General features: G+C 30.1%; 2 protein-coding genes across 3 annotated transcripts in view; one reads left to right on the forward strand and one right to left on the reverse strand.

The window, feature by feature from the left end:
• Window positions 1-13,473, reverse strand: LOC134711488 (protein Mo25-like). Of its 2 annotated transcripts, none has more exons than XM_063572101.1 (8): window positions 13,414-13,473; window positions 10,205-10,350; window positions 8,988-9,152; window positions 8,331-8,449; window positions 7,539-7,707; window positions 6,751-6,876; window positions 1,267-1,410; window positions 1-418 (listed from the first exon to the last, which is right to left on the reverse strand). In XM_063572101.1, exons 2-8 carry the CDS (start codon window positions 10,313-10,315, stop codon window positions 236-238), a joined length of 1,017 nt encoding a protein of 338 aa, XP_063428171.1. In that variant the 5' UTR covers window positions 10,316-10,350; window positions 13,414-13,473; the 3' UTR covers window positions 1-235. The 2 variants fall into 2 exon arrangements, with proteins under 2 accessions (XP_063428171.1, XP_063428172.1); XM_063572102.1 differs by lacking the exon at window positions 13,414-13,473 and adding an exon at window positions 13,359-13,377.
• The window catches only part of LOC134711486 (flavin-containing monooxygenase 5-like), a 16,007-nt gene continuing 15,513 nt past the window's right edge, over window positions 13,462-13,955 (forward strand). The window contains exon 1 of the mRNA XM_063572100.1: window positions 13,462-13,776. Within this exon, the coding sequence (XP_063428170.1) occupies window positions 13,589-13,776 (188 nt within the window). The 5' untranslated portion in view covers window positions 13,462-13,588. The remainder of the gene's footprint in view (window positions 13,777-13,955) is intronic.

The following is a 13,955-nucleotide window of genomic DNA, read 5'->3' on the forward strand; positions in this document are numbered from 1 at the left end:
TTTATTATATATAAAAAATGTGAAGTTTCATACTGAAACAAATTTTCATACTGTATACATATATACATGAAAATAGATTTACTGTTAAATACATATAGCACTATGTGTCCAATAAAACATGAAATATATATTACAACTGTAGAGTAAATCTTCCTTCCATACTGAAGAAGTCATCAGAAGGGAGACAACTCACATAACATTATAGCACACTTGTTCTGTTACACAACACTGAATACTATGACTCGTCGACTGATTTAAGCTCTTTAATTTGTTTAATTAGATATGCTTTTTCGTCGTTAAATTGTTCGTCATCGGATCGTTCTGTGTGAAATTTCGTTAAAAAGTCAACAAGCTTTTCTTTGTTCCTAAGTAATATATCCAATATTGGCTTTGGTTTATTTGGATTTGCTACAAACACCTGGAAAAGAAATGATAATTCAATTTTCAGGAAACTTTCTTCAATATATATGCAGTAAATTCAGGTAATATAATATTAGGAAATTAAAGCCTTTGTAATAGGTCTTTACAAGGATATATCTTCCTAAAGAAGTATATCGACCCCAGACTAGGTAGATACACTGTAGAAATATATATCCTTGTTTGGACCTCATAAAAGGCTACAATTGTGTATATTTTTCAAAACCACTGAGGTAGAGCAGAAATTAAATTGATTAGTTGTTATGAAATATGATTGTGTCACAATGAATTGAGGTGTTCAGATTTCAATTATTAGATATTTAAAAAATAACTGTGCAATGCATGTCACTTATCGTCTGACCTGTAAAGAAAAATGTTTCTAATTAAGCGAATGGATGCGACTAAACTCAGAAACATATAAATTAACCAAAGTTTCTTTTCTGTTGTAACATATTTTTTACATTATAATCAAGCTAAGTAACCCGATTTTGTTTATTTCTTATTCTAAAAGTTACATTCAAGTTTTAAATGTAGAGGAAGAATAGTTTGATGATATTTTTAAAAGAAGAAACATGCTTTTCGAAATTGACCGAAAGTCATGTAAGTTCTGTTACAGCATTCTGTTTAACATGCTAAAACTGACTATAAACATGATTTTGTCAATAGCTTACTACATGTATTTATGAATTCATATATTGATTTACCTTTCTTTTGAAGAGTGTAAATTGTCAGTTTCATAATACTTTTTATTGAGACATTGAAATCTATTATTCATAAATAATATTTTATGGCCATTAAGTGCTCTTAAGTCTCATAGTTGTCAAGGACTCAGGTTAATTGAATGCATACCTTGAATACATGGAAAGCTTCAAACTGAATGTTTCGGCTTTTCTCCCTCAACATGTTCATCATAAGTTTTAGATTATCAGGATTGGAAATGTACTTCGTCATCGTGGTGAAATTATGTCTGTCTAACAATAACTCGCCTAACAACTACAAAATAAAAACACAAGAAATTTAAGGCATGTGAAACTATGACTGTCTAACAATTACTCTCCTAACAACTACAAAATAAAAACACAAGAAATATAAGGCATGTGAAACTATGACTGTCTAACAAAAACTCTCCTAACAACTACAAAATAAAAACACAAGAAATATAAGGCATGTGAAACTATGACTGTCTAACAATTACTCTCCTAACAACTACAAAATAAAGACACAACAAATATGAAGCATGTGAAACTATGACTGTCTAACAATAACTCTCCTAACAACTACAAAATAAAGACACAACAAATATGAAGCATGTGAAACTATGACTGTCTAACAATAACTCTCCTAACAACTATAAAATAAAGACACAACAAATATGAAGCATGTGAAACTATGACAGTCTAACAATTACTCTCCTAACAACCACAGAATAAACACACAAGAAATATAAAGCATATATTTCAACAAACATGAATTTATGGCTTCTATAGGTAACATTTGAAATAAAGTGATAACAAGAATGTGTCCAAAGTAAACAGATGTCACACTCACACTATCATTTTCCATGTTCAATGGACTGAAATTGGGTATTTTTTTTTTATTTGGCATTAAAATTAGAAAGATCATACCATAGGGAACATGTGTACTAAGTTTCAAGTTGATTGGACTTCAATTTCATCAAAAACTACCTTGACCAAAAACTTCAACCTGAAACTTCCACTTTCATTTTCTATGTTCAGTGGACCCAAAAATTGGGGTCAAAAGTCTAATTTGCCTATACAATTAGAAATATCATATCTTAAGCAACAAGTGTACTAAGTTTCAAGTTGATTGGACTTCAGCTATCAAAAACTACCTTGACCAAAGACCTGAAGTGGGACAGACAGACGAACAGACTAAAGAATGGACTGATGCACAGACTAGGAAACATAATGCCCCTCTACTATCGTTGGTGGGGCATAAAAAAACTAGATGTATTCAGTTTTTTTTTTTATAAGTAAATTCCTGGGAATTTTTCAGTACTTATAAGCATACATTCAATAAATGTACATAAACAAATAACCATGAACAATACGTTTAAGGTCAAGTTACAGTAAATAGGCTATGTCACAGATTTCAGTAAAATTTGGCATACAACTCTGGCTCGATGAACTTCAACTGAAAATCGAAAAAATAATGCAGAAATCTCATTTATCATTTGAAATATTACTGATTGAATTGTTACAAAATGGGTGAACATTTGTAAAGAAAGCACATAAAATCGGCGAAAATCCTTCCAAAATTTGTCTTAATAACGCCAAATCTCTTATTCTATTCCATAGATTTTTCTTAAAAAACTATATGTTGTTGATACATAAATTTCCGTTATAATGATGCAAAATAAAGATAGGGTCACCGACTTCGTTTTTACGGTATTCATCATTCAAAGTTGCGTTTATTGTGAAAAAATCCAACAAAATGTCGAAATAATCGTAACATTATCGCGTTGCAGGCCTTAAAATGTTGATTTTTGATGTTTTTCACTACCAACAAGGAAACAAATTGATTATTAGACAAAAAACGAAGTCGGTGACCCTATGATTATTTTATATCATTAAAACAGAAATTTATGTGTCAACAATATATAGTTTTTTAAGAAAAATCTATGGAGCAGAATTAGAGATTTGGCGATTTTAAGACAAATGTTAGAAGTTTTTTTGCCGATTTTATGTGCTTTCTATACAAATATTCACCCATATTAAGAGATATCAATCTGCAATTTTTCAAATAATAAAAGAGATTAATGTTTTATTTTTTCGATTTTCAGTTGTAGTTCAACGAACCAAGGTTGAGCAAAATCTGCGACATAGCCCATTTACTGTTCCTTGACCTTAAGTATACTTACCACAACTAAGATGTTAAATTGATGTGTTTAAACCAAAGGGTGATTTTTTTTTGCTAGGAAACTGAGTACTATTATAATTTTAAATCTATCATAATTTAGTACATTTCTAAACTCATAAGTTAAGAGGCATGTACATGATATGGATTAGGGGGTCAGTAGCGAAACATTATAACTGATAGTGGTTTCAGGAAATTCTGCATTTAGAGGAGGTCTCATTGGGGGGTTCCAATCCTGCTTACTGTTTTTTTGGATTCCCTTTTCCCGCTTACACTATGTACGTAAGCAATTCTCATTTTTGTTGTCATTTCCCGGGTCCTGCAAGACCTCATTTCCCATTTTCACGACACAATAATTTGACTTTCACCTGTCACACTTACAAAAAATTTGTAAGGGTTCCGCGGAACCCAGTGTCTCGCCTACTTTTGCTGTAAATCACAGGCTCAACAAAACTGAGGAAAAAAGTCAATAAAAATATTCCTCTTGATACTATCTTATGATTGTGAGAAGCTAATCTGTCCAATTTTGGTAAAAATCTATGATAGTTTAATGAATATAATAAATGTTTTGAAAACTTTAACTGCAGACTGTTTGTAAGGTGAACTGGAAGAAAATTAAAGTCCATTTAAAAGAAAAATACAGAAAAAATAGAGTTCTGTTTTTACAAAATTTACTTCTGGATACTATCTAATGATCATAAATAAGCTTCTGTCAAAGATTGGTACAAACCCAGGATAGTTTAAGAAAGTTATTAAAATTCTAAAAACTTTAACCACAGAGTGAATGTAATGTTACCCAGCAGAAAAAACTAAGTCCATTTATAAGTAAAATACGGAAAAATGCATTTATTTTTTTACAAAATTTACTTCTGGATACTATCTTATGATCATAAACAAACTTCTGTCAAAGATTGGTACAAACCCAGGATAGTTTGAGAAAGTTATTAAAATTTCAAAAACTTTAACCACAGAGTGAATGTTATGTTTCCCCGTAGAAAAAACTAAGTCCATTTATAAGTAAAATACGGAAAAATGCATTTATTTTTTTACAAAATTTACTTCTGAATACTATCTTATGATCATAAACAAACTTCTGTCAAAGTTTGGTACAAACCCAGGATAGTTTGAGAAAGTTATTAAAATTTCAAAAACTTTAACCACAGAGTGAATGTTATGTTTCCCTGCAGAAAAACTAAGTCCATTTATAAGTAAAATACGGAAAAAATGGAATTTTATTTTTACAAAATTTACTTCTGGATACTATCTAATGATCATAAAGAAGCTTCTGTCCAAGTTTGGTAGAAATACAGTATAGTTTAAGAAAGTTATTAAAATTTAAAAAACTTTAACCACAGAGTGAATATTTGTGGACGCCGCCGCCGGAATGTAGGATCGCTTAGTCTCGCTTTTTCGACTAAAGTCGAAGGCTCGACAAAAATCAGCAATTCTGTGTCATACTTAGACCCCAATGAGACCCACTTTAGAGAAACCTATTCTGTAGCACTTTTCACAAAATAAAAGCATAGGCTAGCATTTATTTTCAAAATTGTATAGAAACTAAAAAAAAATGTTCCTTTTTAAAGTCTCTTTCTACATTCCATGGTATATGAATTCCATTCATGGCTTACTGATTTGAAATTGAATTCCTTTGCTATACTAAGGGATTGTCATTTGTACTTTTGATGAAATGTTTTTATCTGTTAGGTTAATTTGCACTAAAGATTAAAGTCAATTTTAAATTAAATTAAATGTCATGATGTAGTACAAAAATCTATTATAATAGTTCATAATTATATATTTTTTTCTCATTAAAGCTGTGTGATATATCATTTTTATTAATTATTAAATATGTCTAACCTAAAAATTTAGGACTTTCAAAACCTATAATGACATTGGTAGTATCATTTTGATTAAAGGCTCCTGAGACCATATATATATAATATATTAATTCCTCTCATATTTGATAATATTAGGCACCCATGTTGCAAATTAATATTGAATTTATTTTATAAATCTTGTACATGTTTTACTACATAATGTTTTCTGGACCTTAAAAAAATCCATATGATTTGAAATAACCAAGCAAAACTTTATTGACCTCCTACTAATGATTCTTGTGTTTGTAAATGAACAGATAAATGAAGTGACAACTAAAAATTGTCTCATGGACACATTCCCAATTCTCAATTTTTTAGGGATTCCAAGGCTTCATAATTATTATTCACAACAGGAGTGTTGTAAGAAGTCAAGTAGCAAATTCATATGAAGGAAAGAAATTTTTAGGTCAGTAATTTTCCATAAATGAATAAATTCTTTGTTGTAATAAACAAAAGGGTAAACCACAAAAGACTTATAAAAAATTGAAAAAATCCCATGGCATCAATCAGACACATGTTTCAATATTTTATTTGTTTTTAAAAAACATATGGACCATAATATTGTCCATTTACAATAAATACCCATAAAAAGTTAAATATTCATTGGCAATTTTTATTAAATGGTATTCAGCAAAGCAGGCAATTTAAATGAATTACTTATAGTACATGTCTCATTAAATCATTGTCTAAATAATCAATTATTAATTTAAATATACCAGTATTTAATAAAACAATCAGTCCATGTTTCATTGTCAAATGAGTTGAAATTACAACATAATATTTAAGATATATAATATTACAATCAATGAAAGATCTGTAAAGTGAGACATTTGCCTTATTTAAAAAAAAAAAATAACAAGAGGATCCTAAAAGCCTGAACCTGATTTAAATAAAAGGTAAAAGCTCAAAAGTAAGTTAAAAATTGTCTTAAACCCTTTCAGCTTCAATCCCCATGTAGTCATGATTGCAACCGCAATTTTTAATGGCCTGTGTGACCCATAATGATTTTTAAGAACTGTCTAGACAGCAGGGAATTCTATTTCAATTATATCAGATTTATAGGAAAGGGGAAATAACTCTATTTTCTTTCACTTTTATAAATTTTAAATTATAATATATATAAATGTTTTATTTTTATCACAGCTTTACCCATAATTGTTTACCCATAGATTTTTAAACTAGGTGTATTTAACAGTCTTAAATTTGAGATTATAGAAATAAAATTGAGAATGGAAAGTCTTTATAGGCTGGGTGTTGATCTTTCTTTCTTTTTTTTTATGTGATTGTACTTGTAAATGTTTTACTGTTGTGTAAGATCAGTGTAAGATCAAAACGTGGCACTTTAAAATCATAAATTTTATTTTTATCTTTATCTATACAATAAAATATCTCACAAGAGAATTTAAACAAGGGACTACACAAAATTTGTTACTTTCTAAAATGAAAAAAAATATGAAAGAAAAACACAACAAATATTGAGAAAGCTAATTTAAAATATTGGATGTCAGATGAGTGTCTTTTCTAGTAGTAGCATCTGGATGTTTTAAGGTGTATTGAAATGTGACAGGTGAAAACTTACCTTGAGTGCTTGCCGTCTTGTAACATAATTCTCAGAATTTAACAAAGACTGGTAATTATCAAATATCCTGTCATAATTAGCCTCTAAAAATTCAGATGACAACATTTTGTGTTTTGTCAATAATTCCTGAAAAAGGTAAATAAATGAGTAAGTCTAAATATAAAACAATTTAAGTCAGTCTGCTTTTAAAATTGTTCAAATTGGTATAGAGATGAACATAAAAATTGAAAATATTCAAATAGGAACAAATTTTAGTAATTGTCCATCGCCATGTTGATAATCATGGTTGTTTGGAATAGAATTGATTCTCAAAATTTCACTTTTACTAATTTCCACATTTAGTCTCTGTTGGAGAGTTATTTCAGTGGCAATCATACCACATCTTCTTAATATTTAAGATATTATTGATTCACCAATCATGCCAATATTGTACTTGGATAGAATGTTTTTAAAATTCACAGAAATTCATAGTGAATCTTTCTAGGCTGCCAGCAATGGATTTGATGTAACAGGTAATTTGTTTAGACTGTTTGTAATCCTTCTAAACTTTGCTACTTCAAGGATCTGATATGGATACTGTGAATTGACGGTAACTGGTACTTTGATAAGAATTCCCCTAACTGATAGAGCAATGTTTGAAGTGTAGAATACCATAAGAATTAATTAATGTTTGAAATGGAAACATTTTTAAGACTTTTTATTGGCAGATAAAACACACACAGTTGCAAAGTTTTGCTTGTGGGGAAATATATTTCGGAAACACACATTTAACTTATTCTAAATCTTACCTTAAATGTAGAAAATGCATCTGAAGCAATATCAAACGTTGAAACTTCTACATAGTCAAAAAATTTATAAAACTGTGAAGAAGATAATAAAATCTTAGCTAGCTCTTCTGAACGACAACATTCACGTAACATCTGTCCACAATTCAGTGCAACTTCTTGATTCTCATAACTGAAAGTAGAAATTCAATTCATGCAAAATAATTGCATACAGTATTTTCTGTTTTGTCAATAAGTTATGACTTTGGCTACAAAAAAGAAATTTCTAAAAAAATATTTCATTAGGACCATAATGGGTAAAGTAAATTGGTTATGAATTTGATCACTGAAGTCTTCAAGATGGTTAATTGCAATATAATTACACAATGCACAAATTGTTTTGTCAACACATCTAAAGATTAAACACCAGAATTATTCAAATACATTTTTGTAGTAAAATATTTCATTATTTTTTCACTTGACAGCCAAGAAAGAGGAATATTGCCAAGACCATTAGCCACAAGTTCGTTGCCCCAGACTAGTAAAATTTTATATGGAATTAATATAACATATATAAAGGGACACAACTCAAGAAGGATAAAGATGATGCTATCCAAATTTGTACTTGACCGGAGTTTTGTAGTACATGTAATAATCAATGTGCATATGTTTCATAACATTTGGTTGAGGAAAACTTTAGTAAGAGAACGGAAGCGAAAAATTCATCAATTTTTCCATTTGTAAAATGGCATAACTTTAGAACAGTAACTTGTTCAAAAGGTTTATTACAGGTTTAAATGTTAACATTTTACCCACCCTTTCATTAATTCTGATAGTATATCCTGTTTACAACATATATGTTCTACAGTTGGAGCACGGGAACCAATCTGTCTTCTCAACATGTTGTTGAAGATCTGAACCACATCTTTTCTGCCCTATTAAAAGAAAAACACATCATGCTAGAATATATATACAACTATTTGTTTGTCCATCTGGTTTATGACTTATATATTATGTAAATATTGACATGCTCTTTTTTTTAATAGTTTTTTTTTAATAGTTCTTGTCTACATGTATGTATTGAACTTACCAAGATATTAGGCCAAAATGTTCAAAATCTCTATTCAAGGGCATTTGATGATTTCAGTCAAATTGCCATTTCCTAAATCTTGTAATACCTTTTAAGTTTTTTTTTTTACTATTTCTGTCATGTCAATAATAGCTTTAAATTCAAGAAAATCGACAAAAAATATTAAAAAATATCAATTAGATGTGTAATAACTTCCTACTAACAAAGACGGAGATGTGATGAAAACAAATTTTGAAATTCTGAGCTTTCTGCTCCATACCCCTTGGCAAACTTTCAAACATTTGTTTTGAGATTGGTTTAGTGTTTTTCTAAGAAAAAAAATTGCCAATTGGCGAAAAAAGATACCATGGCTAGGCCAAGGTGATCTAAGAAAGAATAATTACCTCAAAATCCACCTTAGTTAGATTCATTATAAGCAACAACAACATATTGTGATTATACATTTCTTGTGACAGCTGGGCCACTAGCTCAGTCTGTGGCTCCTGGTCCCCTACTCCATACAGGATACCTTTTATATGGGCAAGATTCTTGGAAATATCTTCTGTTGCCTGCAAAAAATTAATAATATACAGAAACAACATGTATACATTTAATATGTTAAAAGGATAACTATGTAAGACTTAGTAGTACAGTGAATCCTGACTAAACCGAATCCTGTATCAACCGAAAACCTGTATAAACCAAACATATTCATAAGCACCGTCATATCAAATTGTGTGCATTGCGGACCTGATAAAACCAAACATCCGCTGAAAACTAAAAAAATCTTAAGTCCCGAAGAGGTTCAGTTTAAATAGGTTTCACTGTATTAATATGATCAATAAAATTGAGAAAGGAAATGGTGAATATGTCAAAGCGACAACCACCCGACCATAGAGCAAACAACAGCCGAAGGCAACCAAGATCAAGTTTACATGTGCATGGATGTAGACAGTGGAAACAGGTACATGTACATGTACAATGTAACTGTCACTAGACATGGACACTTAAATTAGTTGTATTATATATATTATCAAAATTAAATACATGTATAAATTTTTAAAACTTCAACATGTACGATGATGTATGCTACGGAGAACTACACAATGTATATACATGTATATGCAGTTAATTTAAAGAATTTAAGAAATAATCATATTCCTGCAATACATTTCACATGTAGAATAATTGATGTTTTTTTTTTAATACTGACTTTATCAGTAATAATATCAAGCGAGCCCTTTTAAATAATGAGTTTATCAGTATAAATAATATCAAGCGAGTTGTTGAGAACACAAAATGTTAGGGTGAAATATACCTAGTAAAGAAATTTTCATACTACATGTTGAAAAAAAATATGTTATAAAGGATCCAAAATGGCAGAGTCTGCAGAACACCTTTTCATTTGAAGAAAACAAATTCTATGCTTCAATATTAGATCTCAACAAATACTTTTTAACTTATTTAACATGTACAATGTACATGTTAAAAAGTGTAAAAAAAAAAAAAAATTGAAATGCAATACTTCCTTGTCCATTCTGTGAAGTGATCATGATTATCTAAAGGTTTTACATTCAATTCATCTTAAAAGACTTCACTGGATGCTCAAGTTACTTCATACCTTATCAGCTTTCTTTTCCCCTGTACTTCCCTTGGAAACAGCAAGGAGAGCCTCCTTTAAGGACTTAACCACATCCTGGGGACTCTTCTGTGACTTCCCAAACAGGGGCATTATAAGGATTTACGATCCTATTTTTCCACTCAAGCCTGCAATAAACAACAGTATTATGTTACATGTACATGTATATGTATATAAACAATCATGACAATAGTACAAAGTTGTAAATGCGTATATAATGATGCACTTTACTAGATTCTTCCATGATTGATGACAGCATACACTTATATAGATGTACAAATTTAAGAGCTTGAGTTTCTTGTGTAACTATACTTACTTGGATAATTAAAAGAAATTATTTATTTTCTAGATTTCTGTAAGGCGAATAATTTGCATATTTCTTGAAGAAAATTAAGTGCTTCTTCATAAGCTAATGATCATGATGATATGCCCTTATTTTGAAAACTAAGGTTACATAACTCTAAAACAATTAAAATTGAAAAAAAAACCATCAAGAGATGACTATATTTTCCATGTACATGTAGGTCGCCTTCAGTAGGTGAAAACAATTGGTCTACATACAGTACACAAGTGACAACTAGTCAAAATTTAAATAAAAACAGATAAAAAGTCTGAAATAACAATTAAAAGAGTCTTCAAAATTAAAAGAGAGCTTTTAATTATTACAAGAACAAAACATTGCTAAAATATTGTGGGGATACAATAAGGCTAATATTAAGTATGTGTACACATGTATGTATTTGTTTGTCCATCTCTCACCATTCATTTATAAGTACAATAAAGTTAGAGAACGGAAACCAACTTTGAGACATACGTACATGTACATATGTAGAGACAATGGTAAACTTAAAATCCCCTCCGCAATGACGGGGGCATAAAGATGAAGTTTGAGCAAGCATGCTGTTGGCAACCTCTGATAAATCATTGTAATGACACAGGAAGCATATATATATACATGTACATGTATCTGTACATGCAGCCTTTAAACCACTTAACTCTTGCACCAAGAGTCAGGCATACCTGTTAATGGTACTCTTCTATAGGGTGAAGGATTAATGAAAGAGATTCAAGGGTTTTACAAGAGGAATTATGTATGTTAGGTAAACATGGTAAATGACTTTTGTTGAGTAAAGCTAAAAATATGTATAACATGTATAATTATCTAAACAAATGTCCCTGAAAGATATTTGATAGAAGTTGTTTTTCGTTCTATGGTAATGAATGTTGCTTATTGGCTGCTTGACATCCAGTTTATTCATATGCGGAATCAAAATAATGAGTAAGGCGAATATTTCTTGATTTGAACTAAAACAACAAGCTGAGCAGAATAGTTACATTGCTATACATGAAGATTCAAAGATATTAAAAGATGCCCTTAAAATACCTTCCATCCTATTCAGACACATTATAACTGAAGAACGTTAAAAGTGCACCTACTCAAATTTGTACTTATTACGATTTTTATGGTAATAAGTATTGTGTTTTAGTTGAAGGAAACAGATACAAAAAATCAGCATTTTTTTTAATTTGCATTAGCGTCATAATTTATTAACTACTCTACAATTATTAAAGAGACGCCATCTAATTTCACATTTAGTCTATGACCAATGATTTTTCAATTTGTATTTAGCGCCATAATTTATTAACTTCTCTACAAATATTAAAGAGACGCCATATAAGTTCATTTATTTTTGTGGTAATAAGGCCATGGAAAAATAATTGATGGTTTCCCCTAACCCGCCCGGGTCATTTTTTAACCGCCGAGTCATTAAATTTTATTGCAAAAAAAAAACACAAAAAAAACCTTTTTTTTTTTGTTTTTTTTTTGCAGAGACAACTTTAAGTGTTGAAAATATGCAAGTTTATAGTTCCACTATAGAAACAAAACATATAGATATAAAATTATGCATGGTAACAAAAAAAAATTTAAAAAAAAAAAAAAAAAAAAGCCTGTCTGCCAGGTCTTTAAAATTTTCCCATGTTAGGGGAAACCAACAATTAATTTTCCATGGCCTAAGCAGTTTTTATACATGCAAGTTATAATAACATTTGTTTTGGGCAAACTGAAGTTATTGAATTTGAATGAATATAAAAAAATTCAGCATTTTTCCATTTGTAAAGGGGCATAACTCTGGAACGGTAAAAGCCATGTCACAGAAATTCACACTTGATTAGCATTTTTAAAATAAGCATTAGGCAAACTATAGTAATAGAACAGAAACTAACTTTCCTTCAAACGTCAGTACAAAAAAAAAAGGTTTTTGTCCGAGTTGGAATAATTTTTTCACATTGTGATTTTTATTATTCAACACTATCAATCACATTTTTTTTCTTCAAAAATTAACACAAAAAGGTGTTTGATAAATCTGATTTCAGAATTTTCTCTTGTCATCTGGTCACAATATTTATTTTTATCAAGCCTACATGTAAATTGGTGATCAAAATATTTTTTTTAGGAAAAAAACATACTGGCCCACCCCCTTTTGAAGTTGAATGGTTGTTCCCTATATGATATATATGTTAAAAACATTGTTATTTTGAAATTTTGAGTACAGATGACAGTTTTTATTCCTTCTTCAGTCATATTTTTTTTTAATTCTTTAATATGTGTAAAAATAATCTTCATCCACATTCAAAAGGTTCAAAAGGTTTTAAAGCAAAATAGAGATGAAAAGAGTATAACCAAATGATAACTAATGCATTCCATGGAATTTTAATTAGTTCAGAGGCGTTAGACCATGAATGGTGATGAAATGACCAACAACTGAGTAGGAAACATTTTTCTGTGGGCAGCCAAGTCTGAAATTGCTTTGGGATTCAGAAAAGGGATTAACCTTTATATAGTCATTTTAGTTCATTGAAGAAATGGCTAAATGGCAAACCATTCGACATATCATGCATGTATATAGCATCATTATTGAAAAAAATAAAAGTTTAATCAAAGAGTTATAAAGTGCATGCAGCAAGCTAATGCGTTGTCAAATAAGAAAACATGGTAAAAATGAAATTATGACAAATTTATGGCATTCTAAGAATGTTCATCCATTGTGACATTTCAGTTTACTGATATATTTTGAAAGTTTTAGTTCAATTATTGAAGGAATACGATATATTACGACTATACTAGCACAAATACTTTAAGTCTGATGCTTATTAAGCTTCCTTTCCAACAGGAAAAGAGAAATGCTTACCAGTGATGAACAAGATAGCTATCGAACTCAAGAAGGAAGTGACGTCACGGGTCAGGTGCGCAGAGCCGGAAGATAAAAATGTAAACAAACCCACATGGTTAAAAGAGCTAAAATGAACTTTGAACCATTTTTTACGTTATCTTACCCTGAAATAACTTGACATGTCATTTAAAACATGTCCTCCCAAGATCAAGCCCATCGTCCCGATGTTATCGTTATTGGTGCAGGAATTTCTGGACTTGTCACTGCAAAATGTCTGAGAGAAGCTGGTTTGAGTGTGGTTGTCTTAGAAAGATCTGGTGACATTGGAGGGTTATGGACATTCAGAGAAAATGACTATGGTGTAATGAGATTTACACACATGTAAGTCTCAAAGCTACTGACAACATTGTTTTATAAAAGATTAATGCCAAACCAGTAACCAGATTTACCTGTTTACAAATCCTTGTAAATTTCTATAACAAACCTGAGACTACTATAACACATAGTTATAGTAGTCTCAGAACAAACTTATATTTTTGAGGGTAGTCATGGTAGTAATT

This window comes from Mytilus trossulus, chromosome 3 (assembly GCF_036588685.1).
Source record: "Mytilus trossulus isolate FHL-02 chromosome 3, PNRI_Mtr1.1.1.hap1, whole genome shotgun sequence".
Lineage (NCBI taxonomy): Eukaryota > Metazoa > Mollusca > Bivalvia > Mytilida > Mytilidae > Mytilus > Mytilus trossulus.